Source organism: Bombina bombina, chromosome 6, assembly GCF_027579735.1.
Source record: "Bombina bombina isolate aBomBom1 chromosome 6, aBomBom1.pri, whole genome shotgun sequence".
In the NCBI taxonomy this organism is placed as follows: domain Eukaryota; kingdom Metazoa; phylum Chordata; class Amphibia; order Anura; family Bombinatoridae; genus Bombina; species Bombina bombina.
The window spans coordinates 1,104,158,605-1,104,176,255 of record NC_069504.1 but is presented as its reverse complement, the minus strand read 5'-3'; the positions used below and the strand labels follow the sequence as shown (position 1 = coordinate 1,104,176,255).

General features: G+C 39.4%; 1 protein-coding gene across 1 annotated transcript in view; it reads left to right on the top strand.

Moving 5' to 3' along the window:
• Nucleotides 1–17,651, top strand: part of NUP50 (nucleoporin 50) — an 80,502-nt gene that overhangs the window by 13,373 nt on the left and 49,478 nt on the right. Inside the window, exon 4 of the mRNA XM_053719039.1 lies at nucleotides 10,504–10,690. Coding sequence (XP_053575014.1) covers nucleotides 10,504–10,690 — 187 coding nt within the window. The remainder of the gene's footprint in view (nucleotides 1–10,503; nucleotides 10,691–17,651) is intronic.

The following is a 17,651-nucleotide window of genomic DNA, read 5'->3' as shown; positions in this document are numbered from 1 at the left end:
TTGGCGGTTCCTCCGATACTTAGTGTACAAACGGCCGTTTGTTTCTTTTCTTCTTCCCCTGTACTCAAATTGTGATTGAGATCCTGCAGGGTATATGTGAGCTGTAATGGTTGCGTCTACGCGTTTCGCCGGTTGGCTTTATCAAGACGGATGGTTTGTGTTCTGAAGCCCGGTGTTTTTAAAGAGCCCTCTTCTCTTTCTGATTGGTTGATGTTTCTTCCTTTTTCTATTGGTGATCTGTTTAAATGGCTTTTACTGAGGATTTAAGGTGGACTATCGAATTGTATCTATCTTTGCAAATAGTATAGATACATTTGTTCAATTTATAAGGTGGATTTTTCATTTGTATCTATCTTTTTCAGATGGTATATCAATTTTTTGTTATTTTATTCGATTTATAAGGTGGATTATTAAAATCTTCTATTATATACATCAATGTTTCTAGTCGACTTATATAATATATTAATATATTGTTTATCAATTTCTAATGGATTTTCTATATATCCAAGCCTAAACGCAGATTATTTCAAAATGGATGTTTGTTATTTCATATAATTATCACATTTTTATGATATATTTTTCCCATTCTTTTGTTAGAATGTATAGCCATCAATTTTTTGTCATCGTATTAATTAGTGTGTTGTATATATAGTTTTCATTATTTTATATAATTCTAGCTTTTATTCTTTACATAGTTCTTTTACTAGATTTGTCCTTATATATTTGGTATAGTGTTGTTAAATTATAAATAATTTTTAGTGACTTATTTCTGAATTTTTTATTATTTAGAAACTAACGATTTCATTATAGAATTTGAGATAGTAAGATAGGTAATAAATTTTGAATCAAGTTTTTTATAAAGAGTAATTTAATTCCCATGTTTTTTAGATGGTTTTTATGGTCTTGTTGAAATATTGAATCTTACTAGTTCTATTTGTTTTCATCATTATGAGGTAAGAAATGGGGAAAGGTCCAGTTCAGAATTTAGTCCTGATGGATATAAAGTCTGCATGTTGTAAATTAATTCTGCCTCTTTTCTTAATAGTTTTTCTTCAAAGTTTCCCCCTCTCCACTCTTGTTTCAATTTCTTTATACCCCAGAATTTAAAGTCTTTTAAGTTATTCTTATGTATTTCTCTGAAATGAGTGTATAGATGAGTTTCTAGATTTCCCTTAGCTATACAGGACAGATGTTCTCGTATTCGTTCTCGTAGGGTCCTTGTAGTTTCTCCTATGTACTGTAACTGGCAAGTGCACTGTATAATGTAGATGACCCCTTTGTCCTGACATCTTATTGTTTCTTTTATGTGATGTATTAATCCGTTAGTGTTGGATATAACTTTCTTACATTTACTGCTAAACTTGCAGGATCTACACCCAAAACAGGGAAAAAAACCTTCTAATTTGTTTCCAGTTAGATCTTTTTGTGTCATGTGTGTTTTTTGTATCTGTTTAAATTCGCTAGGGGCGAGTATCTGTTTAAAATTTTTGGCTTTCCTGTATATGATTGTTGGATTATCTTTCATTTTTTCTCCTATCAGAGGATCTGTTTGGACCAGATGCCAGTGTTTTTTGACAATTCTTTGCAAAATATGATGGTCACTGTTATAGTCTGTGATTAATGCAACATTAATTTTATCTTCTTTCTCCTCTATAATTTTTTGGATTTGAATCTTTATTTTTATAAGTAAGTAGATTTTTCCTTTCTTTTTGATCTACTTGTTCCTTAGCTTTCTTTATTATATTAGGGTCATACCCTCTATCATGGAATTTTTTCTCTAATATTTCTATTTGTTCTAAATAGTCGGAGGTTCTTGTACAATTTCGTTTAATCCTGAGGCATTGGCCTTTAGGAATATTCTCCTTCCATTTATTTAAATGGCAGCTATTAAAATGTATTAGATTGTTGGCATCTACTTTTTTGAAGTGTGTCTTAGTTATTATTTCTTTTTCTACAATTTCTATATCCAGATCAAGGAATGTGATTTTTTCTTTACTGATATGATATGTAAATTGAATTCCTATGTCATTTTGGTTCATGTCTGCTATGAATTTTTCCAATTCTTTAGATGTCCCCTTCCATATAAGGATGATGTCATCGATATATCTTTTATAGAGCACGAGATTTGCGCCGAGCTCATGCTTGGATATGAACTCTTCTTCCCATTTGCCTAAGAAGAGATTTGCATAGCTCGGCGCAAATCTCGTGCCCATAGCAGTACCTCTTGTCTGGAGATAGAATTTTCCATTGAAGGAAAAGTAATTTTGATTTAAGATATAATTAATACCTAGAATTATAAAGTCTTTTTGTTTTTGATTGAGTGTATCATCTCTTGTCATATACATTTCTGCCGCTTTAATGCCCAATTGATGTTTGATACTTGTGTATAACGATGATACATCACATGTACTGATGATATAATTATCTTCCCATTTTAATTTATTTAAATTTTGTAATACGAGCTATGCAAATCTCTTCTTAGGCAAATGGGAAGAAGAGTTCATATCCAAGCATGAGCTCGGCGCAAATCTCGTGCTCTATAAAAGATATATCGATGACATCATCCTTATATGGAAGGGGACATCTAAAGAATTGGAAAAATTCATAGCAGACATGAACCAAAATGACATAGGAATTCAATTTACATATCATATCAGTAAAGAAAAAATCACATTCCTTGATCTGGATATAGAAATTGTAGAAAAAGAAATAATAACTAAGACACACTTCAAAAAAGTAGATGCCAACAATCTAATACATTTTAATAGCTGCCATTTAAATAAATGGAAGGAGAATATTCCTAAAGGCCAATGCCTCAGGATTAAACGAAATTGTACAAGAACCTCCGACTATTTAGAACAAATAGAAATATTAGAGAAAAAATTCCATGATAGAGGGTATGACCCTAATATAATAAAGAAAGCTAAGGAACAAGTAGATCAAAAAGAAAGGAAAAATCTACTTATAAAAATAAAGATTCAAATCCAAAAAATTATAGAGAAGAGAGAGAAGATAAAATTAATGTTGCATTAATCACAGACTATATAACAGTGACCATCATATTTTGCAAAGAATTGTCAAAAAACACTGGCATCTGGTCCAAACAGATCCTCTGATAGGAGAAAAAATGAAAGATAATCCAACAATCATATACAGGAAAGCCAAAAATTTTAAACAGATACTCGCCCCTAGCGAATTTAAACAGATACAAAAAACACACATGACACAAAAAGATCTAACTGGAAACAAATTAGAAGGTTTTTTTCCCTGTTTTGGGTGTAGATCCTGCAAGTTTAGCAGTAAATGTAAGAAAGTTATATCCAACACTAACGGATTAATACATCACATAAAAGAAACAATAAGATGTCAGGACAAAGGGGTCATCTACATTATACAGTGCACTTGCCAGTTACAGTACATAGGAGAAACTACAAGGACCCTACGAGAACGAATACGAGAACATCTGTCCTGTATAGCTAAGGGAAATCTAGAAACTCATCTATACACTCATTTCAGAGAAATACATAAGAATAACTTAAAAGACTTTAAATTCTGGGGTATAAAGAAATTGAAACAAGAGTGGAGAGGGGGAAACTTTGAAGAAAAACTATTAAGAAAAGAGGCAGAATTAATTTACAACATGCAGACTTTATATCCATCAGGACTAAATTCTGAACTGGACCTTTCCCCATTTCTTACCTCATAATGATGAAAACAAATAGAACTAGTAAGATTCAATATTTCAACAAGACCATAAAAACCATCTAAAAAACATGGGAATTAAATTACTCTTTATAAAAAACTTGATTCAAAATTTATTACCTATCTTACTATCTCAAATTCTATAATGAAATCGTTAGTTTCTAAATAATAAAAAATTCAGAAATAAGTCACTAAAAATTATTTATAATTTAACAACACTATACCAAATATATAAGGACAAATCTAGTAAAAGAACTATGTAAAGAATAAAAGCTAGAATTATATAAAATAATGAAAACTATATATACAACACACTAATTAATACGATGACAAAAAATTGATGGCTATACATTCTAACAAAAGAATGGGAAAAATATATCATAAAAATGTGATAATTATATGAAATAACAAACATCCATTTTGAAATAATCTGCGTTTAGGCTTGGATATATAGAAAATCCATTAGAAATTGATAAACAATATATTAATATATTATATAAGTCGACTAGAAACATTGATGTATATAATAGAAGATTTTAATAATCCACCTTATAAATCGAATAAAATAACAAAAAATTGATATACCATCTGAAAAAGATAGATACAAATGAAAAATCCACCTTATAAATTGAACAAATGTATCTATACTATTTGATACAATTCGATAGTCCACCTTAAATCCTCAGTAAAAGCCATTTAAACAGATCACCAATAGAAAAAGGAAGAAACATCAACCAATCAGAAAGAGAAGAGGGCTCTTTAAAAACACCGGGCTTCAGAACACAAACCATCCGTCTTGATAAAGCCAACCGGCGAAACGCGTAGACGCAACCATTACAGCTCACATATACCCTGCAGGATCTCAATCACAATTTGAGTACAGGGGAAGAAGAAAAGAAACAAACGGCCGTTTGTACACTAAGTATCGGAGGAACCGCCAAACACGCCGGAGCGTGTAGCGGAAGTATTCACCTGACTCGAAAGCCTGCTGCCAAATACTGACAGCCAGAGATATTTTGAACAGAAGGTGCTGAACCATCAGAGCCACACAGACTGAAATAGGCTCTGAGGAACCAAGCTTACAGGCTAGTCTTGTATCGTACAAGATTGGAGAGAGAAAAGGCATAAACATCTTCCTGGTAAGATAAACAAACAAACCGCCAGACACAGCAGGTGTCAGAAGACCCGGTAAGCTCATTAGAAACACTCGTTACAAATTGCATAAAAAAGACTGAAGTGTTACAAGGTTACCCCTCTAAGAAATAGCGGAAATTTATTGGACTACAAATATATTTTTATACTGGAAAAAGACTTTTAAACATCAAAGCAATTTTTATGAACATTTTATTTCTGACAATTAGTCAAGAAAATATCTTTTTAAAGACACTACATTTTCAGATGCAAATATAAGGTGGATTAAGGTGGTTACATAGCCATTGTGTAACTAGAGTGTTGTAATAATCTAGACGTAAAGGTTAAGATACATAGAAACCCAAAAATATAAAGTTTAAAAGGGAGACGTCCCATACTTTAATATATTAGCACTACTTCATCCAACCCTAGACTGATTATACTGTTTATATTATTGTTTTTTATGATTTTTTGATTTATATATGTTTTTAGATTGTCCACCAGCAATAAATATTGTACAAATTTTAAATCTCCATATTGTCTTTAAAGCTTTTTTAGCGCTCCCAAACTTCAATAATTGACTTTTGTAGTTTTCACTCTGGCCAAGAGAACTACTATACCCATAGAGCATAGTTGTGCCTTTAAAGATTCAATGGATACAAAATTAGAGGGCTTACTCATGAAGATGTACGTACACCAGGGGTTACAATGGCAACCTCCGGTGTGCATTGCTACCGTCACTAGCTCAGCGACATACTGGTCTGATGCTATTAGGACAGACACTTCTCTGGATGAAATTCAGGATAGGATAAAAGACCTTAAAGGGACACTGTACCCAAAAATTTTCTTTTGTAATTCAGAAAGAGCATGCAATTTTAAGCAACTTTCTAATTTACTCCTATTATCAATTTTTCTTCGTTCTCTTGCTATCATTATTTGAAAAAGAAGGCATCTAAGCTTTTTTTTGGTTTCAGTACTCTGGACAGCACTTTTTTATTGGTGGATGAATTTATCCACCAATCAGCAAGGACAACCCAGGTTGTTCACCAAAAATGGGCCGGCATCTAAACCTACATTCTTGCATTTCAAATAAAGATACCAAGAGAAAGAAGAAAATTTGATAATAGGAGTAAACTAGAAAGTTGCTTAAAATTTCATGCTCAATCTGAATCAAGAAAGAAAATTTTTGGGTACAGTGTCCCTTTAAGTTGGTTAATTCATTTATTACTGATGCTTCCCTGCAGGTTATCAAGCTGGGAGCAAAGATTTCAGGCTTTGCCGTCTTAGCTCGCAGAGCCTTATGGTTAAAACCTTGGTCTGCAGATGTGTCATCTAAGTCTAAACTTCTAGTGATTCCTTACAAGGGGAAGACCTTGTTTGGACCGGGCTTGACGGAAACAATCTGATATCACGGGAGGAAAGGGTCACCTTCTCCCTCAGGATAAGAGAAACCAGCAAAAGGGATGTCAGTAATTTTTGTTCCTTTCGAAATTTCAAAGTTAATTCTTCCGCTTCCGCCTCTAAGCAGGGACAGTCCAAACCCTCCTGTAGGCCCAATCAGTCTTGGAATAAAGGAAAACAATCTAAGAAGCCTGCTATTGAATCATAGACATCATGAAGGGCATGCCCCCGATCCGAGACCGGATCTTGTAGGGGGCAGACTTTCCTTTTTTGCTTGGGCTCGAGATGTTCAGGATCTCTGGGCAGTAGAAATAGTGTCCCAGGGATACAAACTAGAGTTCAAAAGTTTTTCCTCCCAGAGGCAAGTTTCTGCTTTCAAGATTATCTGTAGACCAGACAAAAAGACGTTCTTACAATGTGTACGGGACCTCTCCGACCTGGGAGTGATAGTTCCTGTTCCGATTCAGGAAATGGGTCTGTGATTTTATTCCAATCTGTTCGTGGTTCCCAAAAAAGAAGGAACATTCAGACCAATTTTAGATCTCAAGAGTCTAAAATTCCACAGAGTACCGTCCTTCAAGATGGAAACTATTCGTTCCATTCTTCCTTTGGCCCAAGATGGTCAATTTATGACAACTGGATTTAAAGTACGCGTACCTGCATGTTCCCATTCACAGGGATAATCACAAGTTTCTAAGGTTTGCCTTTCTATGCAAACGCTTCCAATTCGTAGCTCTTCCTTTTGGTCTTACCACAGCTCCCAGGATTTTCTTTAAGATTCTGGGATCTCTGTTGGCTGTGCTTCGATTACAGGGCATTGCAGTGGCTCCCTATCTGGACATCCTGGTCCAGGCGTCATTCTTTTAACAAGCAAGGTCCCACACGGAAATGTTATCCTTCCTGCGATCTCACGGATGGAAGGTAAATTTGGAAAAGAGCTCCTTCGTTCCAAATACATAGGTAACCTTCTTGGGAACCATAATAGATTCCCTATCCATGAGGATTTTTCTGACAGAAGTCAGGAAATCAAAGATTTTCAATTCTTGCCTAGCGCTTCAGTCCGCTCCTCAGCCATCAGTGGCTCAGTGCATGGAGGTAGTCGGGCTGATGTTTGTGGCAATGGACATCATCCCGTTTGCTCGTTTCCATCTCAGACCTCTGCAGCTAGACATGCTCAGTCAATGGAACGGAGATTATGTGGATTTGTCTCCACGAATACTACTGAAACAGGAGACTAGGGATTCTCTTCAATAGTGGTTGTCTCGGGATCATCTCTCCCAGGTAACCTGTTTTCGCAGACCCTCTTGGGTAATTGTGACAGACGCCAGCCTTCTGGGATGGGGAGCGGTCTGGGGCTCCCTAAAGACTCGGAGTTTGGACTCAGTTCCAGAATGTTGATAGGTAGAACAGACTAAGAGCGATCTTCAATGCTCTACTGGCCTGGCCTCAGTTAGCCTCGGCCCAGTTTCAGGTTCCAGTCAGACAACATAACTTCAGTGGCTTACATCAATCATCAGGGAGGAACGCAGAGTTCCTTAGCAATGGAGTTAGCCAAAATACTTCGGTGTGCGAAAACCCACTCTTTGTCTGTCTGTCGGCGAGCCATATCCCAGGGGTGGACAACTGGGAGGCGGACTTCCTTAGAAGGCAGACCTTTCACCCGGGGTAGTGGGAACTCCATCCAGAAGTGTTTTCCAGCCTGTTTTTCAGATGGGGTCAGCCGGAATTGGATCTCATGGCATCTCGTCAGAATGCCAAGCTTCCGAGGTACTGATAGAGGTCCAGGGACCCTCAGGTGGTACTGATAGACACCCTGGCGGTACCTTAGACCTTCAGCCTAGCGTACGCATTTCCTCCGTTCACTCTTCTTTCTTGGTCATTGCTCGAATCAAGCAGGAGAAGGCGTTGTGATCCTTTATTGCACCAGCTTGGCCTCGCAGGATTTGGTATGCAGATCTGGTGGACATGTCCTCTCGTCCACCTTGGAGACTTCCACTGAGGAAGTATCTTCTACTTCAAGGGCCCTTCCTTCATCCGAATCTAGTTTCTCTGAAGTTGACTGCTTGGAGATTGAACGCTTAAATTTTATCCAAGGGGGGCTTTTCAGAATCGGTCATAGAGACCATGATTCAGGCTCATAATCCTGTGACTAGGAAAATTTACTACAAGATATGGCATTAATATCTCTTGGTGTGAATCCAAGAGCTACTTTATTGGAGTAGAATTAGGATTCCTAGAATTTTGTCTTTTCTCCAAGAGGGTTTTGAGAGAGGATTATCGGCAAGTTCCCTAAAGGGTCAAATATCTGCCTTGTCTATTGTTACACAAGCGTCTGGCGGATGTACCAGACGTGCAATCTTTTTTTGACAGGCCTTGATCAGGATCAGGCCTGTGTTCAAACCAGTTACTCCTCCCTGGAGTCTTAATTTAGTTCTTAAGGTTCTTCAAGGGGCTCCGTTTGAGCCTATGCATTCCTTAGATATTAAGTTATCTTGGAAAGTTTTGTTTCTTGTTGCTATTTCTTCTGCTCGTAGAGTGTCAGAACTCTCAACATTGCAGTATTAGTCTCCTTACCTTATTTTTCATTCGAATATTGTAGTTTTACGTACAAAGTTAGGTTTTCTATCTAAGGCAGTTTCTGACAGGAACATTAATCAGGAGATTTTTGTTCCTTATGTCCTAATCCTCCTCAAAATTTTAAGGCACGTACATCTAAATTCTGCAGAAGCTGTTCCTTCTACTTAAAGGCCACTAATGATTTTCATCAGTCTTCTGCTTTGTTTGTGGTTTTCTCTGGGAAAACGTAAGGGACAGAAAGCTACTGCTACTTCTCTTTCCTTTTGGCTGAAGAGTATTTGTTTTACCTATGAAACTGCTGAACAGCGTCCTCAAGAGTGTTACGGCTCATTCCACAAGGGCTGTGGCTTCCTCATGGGCATTCAAGAATGAAGCTTCTGTGGAAAAGATTTGCAAGGCTGCAACTTGGTCCTCTCTTCACACTTTCAAAATGCTACAAATTTGACACTTTTTTGCTTCGGCTGAGGCCGCTTTTGGGAGGTTCTTCAAGCAGTGGTGCCTTCCGTTTAGGTTCCCTGTCTTGTCCCTCCCTTATCTGTGTACTCTCGCTTGGGTATTGATTCCCAATAGTAATTAGATGATCCGTGGACTCATAGTGTCATTAAAACCAAAAGAAAATGTATGCTTACCTGATGTATTTCTTTTTGACGGCCCGCCCTGTTCGATAGACAGGTTGTTGGTTATAAACTTCAGACACCCCTGCGCCTTGTTGCTTCCTTTTTCTCCTTTACTTCGGTTGAATGGTGGGAGGGAAGGGAGGTGATATTTAACAGCTTTGCTGTGGTGCTCTTTGCTGCCTCCTGCAGGGCAGGACTAATATTCCCAATAGTAATTAGACTATCCGTGGACTCATCGTGTAAAAAAAAGAAATACATTTATCAGGTAAGCATACTTTTTTTTTTATTTATTTTTTTATGGAAAACAGACTGGCAATCGCACGCCCGCAGCTCATGCTTTAGCTAGCAAATGGCATATCCGGCTTCCTCCAATCGTTGCGTGACCCCTTTGGCAGCCATCACGTGAGGCACGTAATGATTGGAGGAAGCCGGAAAAAGTCATCACTTTCATTCCAGATCTTGTTTTAAAAAAGGGGGGAGTTTACCATCACCAATTCATTTAGGCAATATTTACATCTCATAATAGTTTATACATACACCCTAAAGGTAGTTTTATATCACTTAAATACTTTTGTTTACAAAGTACCTTCAGAAAGTTAGTACAGTACTGTCATCAAAAAAAAAATTTGCTTTAAAAATAGACTATTTGCCTTTTAGAACAGACACAGGCAGGGGAAGATTGACTTAAATGGGGGGGAGTCATTTTTTATTTCATTTTTAAAATATGAATTAAAGTTTAAATTTTGGAATTTGTGCCTGTATTAAATGTTTAATTTAATACACATGGAAAGTGTGTTCCTACCATGCTGGGGCCACATATCACTTCAATTGTATGTCTTCAGTTTCCATGTTACTTTGATCAGAAGTCAAGTGCCTTAGCTGCCCCACATTGCCAGTAGAGACTGACCTCTGAGGGATATGTATTTGTTTTAATGGTAGCATTGCTGCCAGCTGAGGTTATTGTGATCTACATTTTCATACTGTACTATTTGCTAGTGTAAGACAGATTTTCAAGTAACGTTTATCAGTTCTACTCTTGTTTACATTTGGGCGTTTATTGTTTTTTTTTATTCAGTCTGAAGTTTCTGGTGCTTTTAAAGGATTTAAAGGCTTGATTCCGTCATCTGGAGGTGCATTTTCTGCATTTGGAAATGGATCTGGATTGAAACCTTTAGAAGGAATGACAAATGGAACTGTCAGCACACCAAAACCGCTTTTCTTTCCCACTGTGAAAACGACTTCCGAGACTAAACCGGCCTTTGGTAAGATTTTAAATTAAAGTAGTGCATTGCCGGAACCTTAAAAAACCTGAATATTATACTGAAGCTAAATTCTGTAACTGATCCTGCGTCCATAAGCTTGTAAGAAGTACATGAAAAATATAAATATTCATTATTTGATAGCCGAAAATGGCCCCCACCTAATGTGTATTTCTCCAACATAGGTGTGTCCGGTCCACGGCGTCATCCTTACTTGTGGGATATTCTCTTCCCCAACAGGAAATGGCAAAGAGCCCAGCAAAGCTGGTCACATGATCCCTCCTAGGCTCCGCCTACCCCAGTCATTCTCTTTGCCGTTGTACAGGCAACATCTCCACGGAGATGGCTTAGAGTTTTTTAGTGTTTAACTGTAGTTTTTCATTATTCAATCAAGAGTTTGTTATTTTCAAATAGTGCTGGTACGTACTATTTACTCAGAAACAGAAAAGAGATGAAGAATTCTGTTTGTATGAGGAAAATGATTTTAGCAACCGTAACTAAAATCCATGGCTGTTCCACACAGGACTGTTGAGAGCAATTAACTTCAGTTGGGGGAACAGTTTGCAGTCTCTTGCTGCTTGAGGTATGACACATTCTAACAAGACGATGTAATGCTGGAAGCTGTCATTTTCCCTATGGGATCCGGTAAGCCATGTTTATTACGATTGTAAATAAGGGCTTCACAAGGGCTTATTTAAACTGTAGACTTTTTTTGGGCTAAATCGATTGATATTAACACTTATTTAGCCTTGAGGAATCATTTATTCTGGGTATTTTGATTTAATAATATCGGCAGGCACTGTTTTAGACACCTTATTCTTTAGGGGCTTTCCCAAAGCATAGGCAGAGTCTCATTTTCGCGCCGGTGTTGCGCACTTGTTTTTGAGAGGCATGGCATGCAGTCGCATGTGAGAGGAGCTCTGATACTTATAAAAGACTTCTGAAGGCGTCATTTGGTATCGTATTCCCCTTTGGGTTTGGTTGGGTCTCAGCAAAGCAGATACCAGGGACTGTAAAGGGGTTTAAAGCTTAAAACGGCTCCGGTTCCGTTATTTTAAGGGTTAAAGCTTCCAAAATTGGTGTGCAATATTTTCAAGGCTTTAAGACGCTGTGGTGAAAATTTGGTGAATTTTGAACAATTCCTTCATGTTTTTTCGCAATTGCAGTAATAAAGTGTGTTCAGTTTAAAATTTAAAGTGACAGTAACGGTTTTATTTTAAAACGTTTTTTGTACTTTCTGATCAAGTTTATGCCTGTTTAACATGTCTGAACTACCAGATAGACTGTGTTCTGAATGTGGGGAAGCCAGAATTCCTATTCATTTAAATAAATGTGATTTATGTGATAATGACAATGATGCCCAAGATGATTCCTCAAGTGAGGGGAGTAAGCATGGTACTGCATCATTCCCTCCTTCGTCTACACGAGTCTTGCCCACTCAGGAGGCCCCTAGTACATCTAGCGCGCCAATACTCCTTACTATGCAACAATTAACGGCTGTAATGGATAATTCTGTCAAAAACATTTTAGCCAAAATGAACCCTTGTCAGCGTAAGCGTGGCTGCTCTGTTTTAGTTACTGAAGAGCATGACGACGCTGATATTAATATCTCTGAAGGGCCCCTAACCCAATCTGAGGGGGCCAGGGAGGTTTTGTCTGAGGGAGAAATTACTGATTTAGGGAACATTTCTCAGCAGGCTGAATCTGATGTGATTACATTTAAATTTAAATTGGAACATCTCCGCATTTTGCTTAAGGAGGTATTATCCACTCTGGATGATTGTGAAAATTTAGTCATCCCAGAGAAACTATGTAAAATGGACAAGTTCCTAGAGGTGCCGGGGCTCCCAGAAGCTTTTCCTATACCCAAGCGGGTGGCGGACATTGTTAATAAAGAATGGGAAAGGCCCGGTATTCCTTTCGTCCCTCCCCCCATATTTAAAAAATTGTTTCCTATGGTCGACCCCAGAAAGGACTTATGGCAGTCAGTCCCCAAGGTCGAGGGAGCGGTTTCTACTTTAAACAAACGCACCACTATTCCCATAGAGGATAGTTGTGCTTTCAAAGATCCTATGGATAAAAAATTAGAAGGTTTGCTTAAAAAGATGTTTGTTCAGCAGGGTTACCTTCTACAACCCATTTCATGCATTGTCCCTGTCACTACAGCCGCATATTTCTGGTTTGATGAACTGCTTAAGGTGCTCGATAGTGACTCTCCTCCTTATGAGGAGATTATGGACAGAATCAATGCTCTCAAATTGGCTAATTCTTTCACTCTAGACGCCTCTTTGCAATTGGCTAAGTTAGCGGCTAAGAACTCTGGGTTTGCTATTGTGGCGCGCAGAGCGCTTTGGTTGAAATCTTGGTCGGCTGATGCGTCTTCCAAGAACAAGCTACTAAACATTCCTTTCAAGGGGAAAACGCTGTTTGGTCCTGACTTGAAAGAGATTTTCTCTGATATCACTGGGGGTAAGGGCCACGCCCTTCCTCAGGATCGGCCCTTCAAGGCAAAAAATAGACCTAATTTTCGTCCCTTTCGTAAAAGCGGACCAGCCCAAGGTGCTACGTCCTCTAAGCAAGAGGGTAATACTTCTCAGGCCAAGCCAGCTTGGAGACCAATGCAAGGCTGGAACAAGGGAAAGCAGGCCAAGAAACCTGCCACTGCTACCAAGACAGCATGAAATATTGGCCCCCGATCCGGGACCGGATCTGGTGGGGGGCAGACTCTCTCTCTTCGCTCAGGCTTGGGCAAGAGATGTTCTGGATCCTTGGGCGCTAGAAATAGTCTCCCAGGGTTATCTTCTGGAATTCAAGGGACTTCCCCCAAGGGGGAGGTTCCACAAGTCGCAGTTGTCTTCAGACCACATAAAAAGACAGGCGTTCTTACATTGTGTAGAAGACCTGTTAAAAATGGGAGTAATTCATCCTGTTCCATTAAGAGAACAAGGGATGGGGTTCTACTCCAATCTGTTCATAGTTCCCAAAAAAGAGGGAACGTTCAGACCAATCCTAGATCTCAAGATCTTAAACAAATTTCTCAAGGTCCCATCGTTCAAGATGGAAACCATTCGAACTATCCTTCCTTCCATCCAGGAAGGTCAATTTATGACCACGGTGGATTTAAAGGATGCGTATCTACATATTCCTATCCACAAGGAACATCATCGGTTCCTAAGGTTTGCATTCCTGGACAAACATTACCAGTTCGTGGCGCTTCCTTTCGGATTAGCCACTGCTCCAAGGATTTTCACAAAGGTACTAGGGTCCCTTCTAGCGGTGCTAAGACCAAGGGGCATTGCAGTAGTACCTTACCTGGACGACATTCTGATTCAAGCGTCGTCCCTTCCTCAAGCAAAGGCTCACACGGACATTGTCCTGGCCTTTCTCAGATCTCACGGCTGGAAAGTGAACGTGGAAAAGAGTTCTCTATCCCCGTCAACAAGGGTTCCCTTCTTGGGAACAATTATAGACTCCTTAGAAATGAGGATCTTTCTAACAGAGGCCAGAAAAACAAAGCTTCTGGACTCTTGTCGGATACTTCATTCCGTTCCTCTTCCTTCCATAGCTCAGTGCATGGAAGTGATCGGGTTGATGGTGGCGGCGATGGACATAGTTCCTTTTGCGCGCATTCATCTAAGACCATTACAACTGTGCATGCTCAGTCAGTGGAATGGGGACTATACAGACTTGTCTCCGAAGATACAAGTAAATCAGAGGACCAGAGACTCACTCCGTTGGTGGCTGTCCCTGGACAATCTGTCTCAAGGGATGATGTTCCACAGACCAGAGTGGGTCATTGTCACGACCGACGCCAGTCTGATAGGCTGGGGCGCGGTCTGGGGATCCCTGAAAGCTCAGGGTCTTTGGTCTCGGGAAGAATCTCTTCTACCGATAAATATTCTGGAACTGAGAGCGATATTCAATGCGCTCCAGGCCTGGCCCCAGCTTGCGAGGACCAGGTTCATACGGTTTCAATCAGACAACATGACGACTGTTGCGTACATCAACCATCAGGGGGGAACAAGGAGTTCCCTAGCGATGGAAGAAGTAACCAAAATTATTCTTTGGGCGGAGTCTCACTCCTGCCACCTGTCTGCTATCCACATCCCAGGAGTGGAAAATTGGGAAGCGGATTTTCTGAGTCGTCAGACATTGCATCCGGGGGAGTGGGAACTCCATCCGGAAATCTTTGCCCAAGTCACTCACCTGTGGGGCATTCCAGACATGGATCTGATGGCCTCTCGTCAGAACTTCAAAGTTCCTTGCTACGGGGCCAGATCCAGGGATCCCAAGGCGGCTCTAGTGGATGCACTAGTAGCACCTTGGACCTTCAAACTAGCTTATGTGTTCCCGCCATTTCCTCTCATCCCCAGGCTGATAGCCAGGATCAAGCAGGAGAGGGCGTCGGTGATCTTGATAGCTCCTGCGTGGCCACGCAGGACTTGGTATGCAGATCTGGTGAATATGTCATCGGCTCCACCTTGGAAGCTACCTTTGAGACGAGACCTTCTTGTTCAGGGTCCGTTCGAACATCCGAATCTGGTTTCACTCCAGCTGACTGCTTGGAGATTGAACGCTTGATTTTATCGAAGCGAGGATTCTCAGATTCTGTGATCGATACTCTTGTTCAGGCCAGAAAGCCTGTGACTAGAAAGATTTACCACAAAATTTGGAAAAAATATATCTGTTGGTGTGAATCTAAAGGATTCCCTTGGGACAAGGTTAAGATTCCTAGGATTCTATCCTTCCTTCAAGAAGGATTGGAAAAAGGATTATCTGCAAGTTCCCTGAAGGGACAGATTTCTGCCTTGTCGGTATTACTTCACAAAAAGCTGGCAGCTGTGCCAGATGTTCAAGCCTTTGTTCAGGCTCTGGTTAGAATCAAGCCTGTTTACAAACCTTTGACTCCTCCTTGGAGTCTCAATTTAGTTCTTTCAGTTCTTCAGGGGGTTCCGTTTGAACCCTTACATTCCGTTGATATTAAGTTATTATCTTGGAAAGTTTTGTTTTTAGTTGCGATTTCTTCTGCTAGAAGAGTCTCAGAATTATCTGCTCTGCAGTGTTCTCCTCCTTATCTGGTGTTCCATGCAGATAAGGTGGTTTTACGTACTAAACCTGGTTTTCTTCCAAAAGTTGTTTCTAACAAAAACATTAACCAGGAGATTATCGTACCTTCTCTGTGTCCAAAACCAGTTTCAAAGAAGGAACGTTTGTTGCACAATTTGGATGTTGTTCGCGCTCTAAAATTCTATTTAGATGCTACAAAGGATTTTAGACAAACATCTTCCTTGTTTGTTGTTTATTCAGGTAAAAGGAGAGGTCAAAAAGCAACTTCTACCTCTCTCTCTTTTTGGATTAAAAGCATCATCAGATTGGCTTACGAGACTGCCGGACGGCAGCCTCCCGAAAGAATCACAGCTCATTCCACTAGGGCTGTGGCTTCCACATGGGCCTTCAAGAACGAGGCTTCTGTTGATCAGATATGTAGGGCAGCGACTTGGTCTTCACTGCACACTTTTACCAAATTTTACAAGTTTGATACTTTTGCTTCTTCTGAGGCTATTTTTGGGAGAAAGGTTTTGCAAGCCGTGGTGCCTTCCATTTAGGTGACCTGATTTGCTCCCTCCCTTCATCCGTGTCCTAAAGCTTTGGTATTGGTTCCCACAAGTAAGGATGACGCCGTGGACCGGACACACCTATGTTGGAGAAAACAGAATTTATGTTTACCTGATAAATTTCTTTCTCCAACGGTGTGTCCGGTCCACGGCCCGCCCTGGTTTTTTTAATCAGGTCTGATATTTTATTTTCTTTAACTACAGTCACCACGGTACCATATGGTTTCTCCTATGCAAATATTCCTCCTTAACGTCGGTCGAATGACTGGGGTAGGCGGAGCCTAGGAGGGATCATGTGACCAGCTTTGCTGGGCTCTTTGCCATTTCCTGTTGGGGAAGAGAATATCCCACAAGTAAGGATGACGCCGTGGACCGGACACACCGTTGGAGAAAGAAATTTATCAGGTAAACATAAATTCTGTTTTTTTGGTATGTTAAAGGGACTGTCTAGACCCAATATTTAATTTTTGTTACTTGTTACATACCAGCCAAGCATCTTTTAATGGGTTCCACAGTTAAGCTTGTAAGAAGTACATGAAATTATGTTTTTCTTAGACACAAATGACCCCAAAGCTCCACCCACAGCTTTCTTGTCCAATTAGCGTTTTTCTTGTATGTCAGTTTAGCAGTGCGCGTTTTTAATATTTTTCAATTAGCCATTTCAAATTTCACATGCTCAAATTTGCACGTGTGAGTATGAAAACTTATTCCAAAAGTAGATTGTGATTGGAGAAATGTAACATACCAAAATATACATGCAATAGTTGGGTGGAGCTTGGCAACCATTTTCAGCGCCTAACAAACTAGTATTTAAATGTTTCATGTACTTCTTACAAGCTTATAGATGTGGGACCAGTTGCAGGATGTTTCTCTGGTATGTAACAAGTAATCAAAATTATGTGTTGGGTCTAGACTGTTTAGGTTTCTCCAGTTACCTTAAGTTTTCCTACTCGCACATGCTGATTTGCGCAATTTGAAATAGCCAACTGAAAAATATTAAGCAAACACTGCTAAACTATTATACAAGAAAACGGCTAACTGGACAAGAAGAAAGCTGTGGGCGAAGTTTGGCAGCCATTTTCTACTGCTAACAAGATTTGCTTTTTGTACTTCTTGCATTCTTACAGATGTGTGGTACCTGTTGTAAGATACTTGTCTGGTATTTAACGACAAGTAATAAATGACGTATTGGTTTTAATCTGCCTTTTTTAATTTTAAAGAAATTGCACCATTACAGCATGGCAGTGGATATTACATAGCTTGCATATAGTGTTCGAGAATAAGAATTGGGGGGTCAGGAGTTAAAATCAAGTACAGGTGGCCCTCGTTTTACAACGGTTCAATTTACA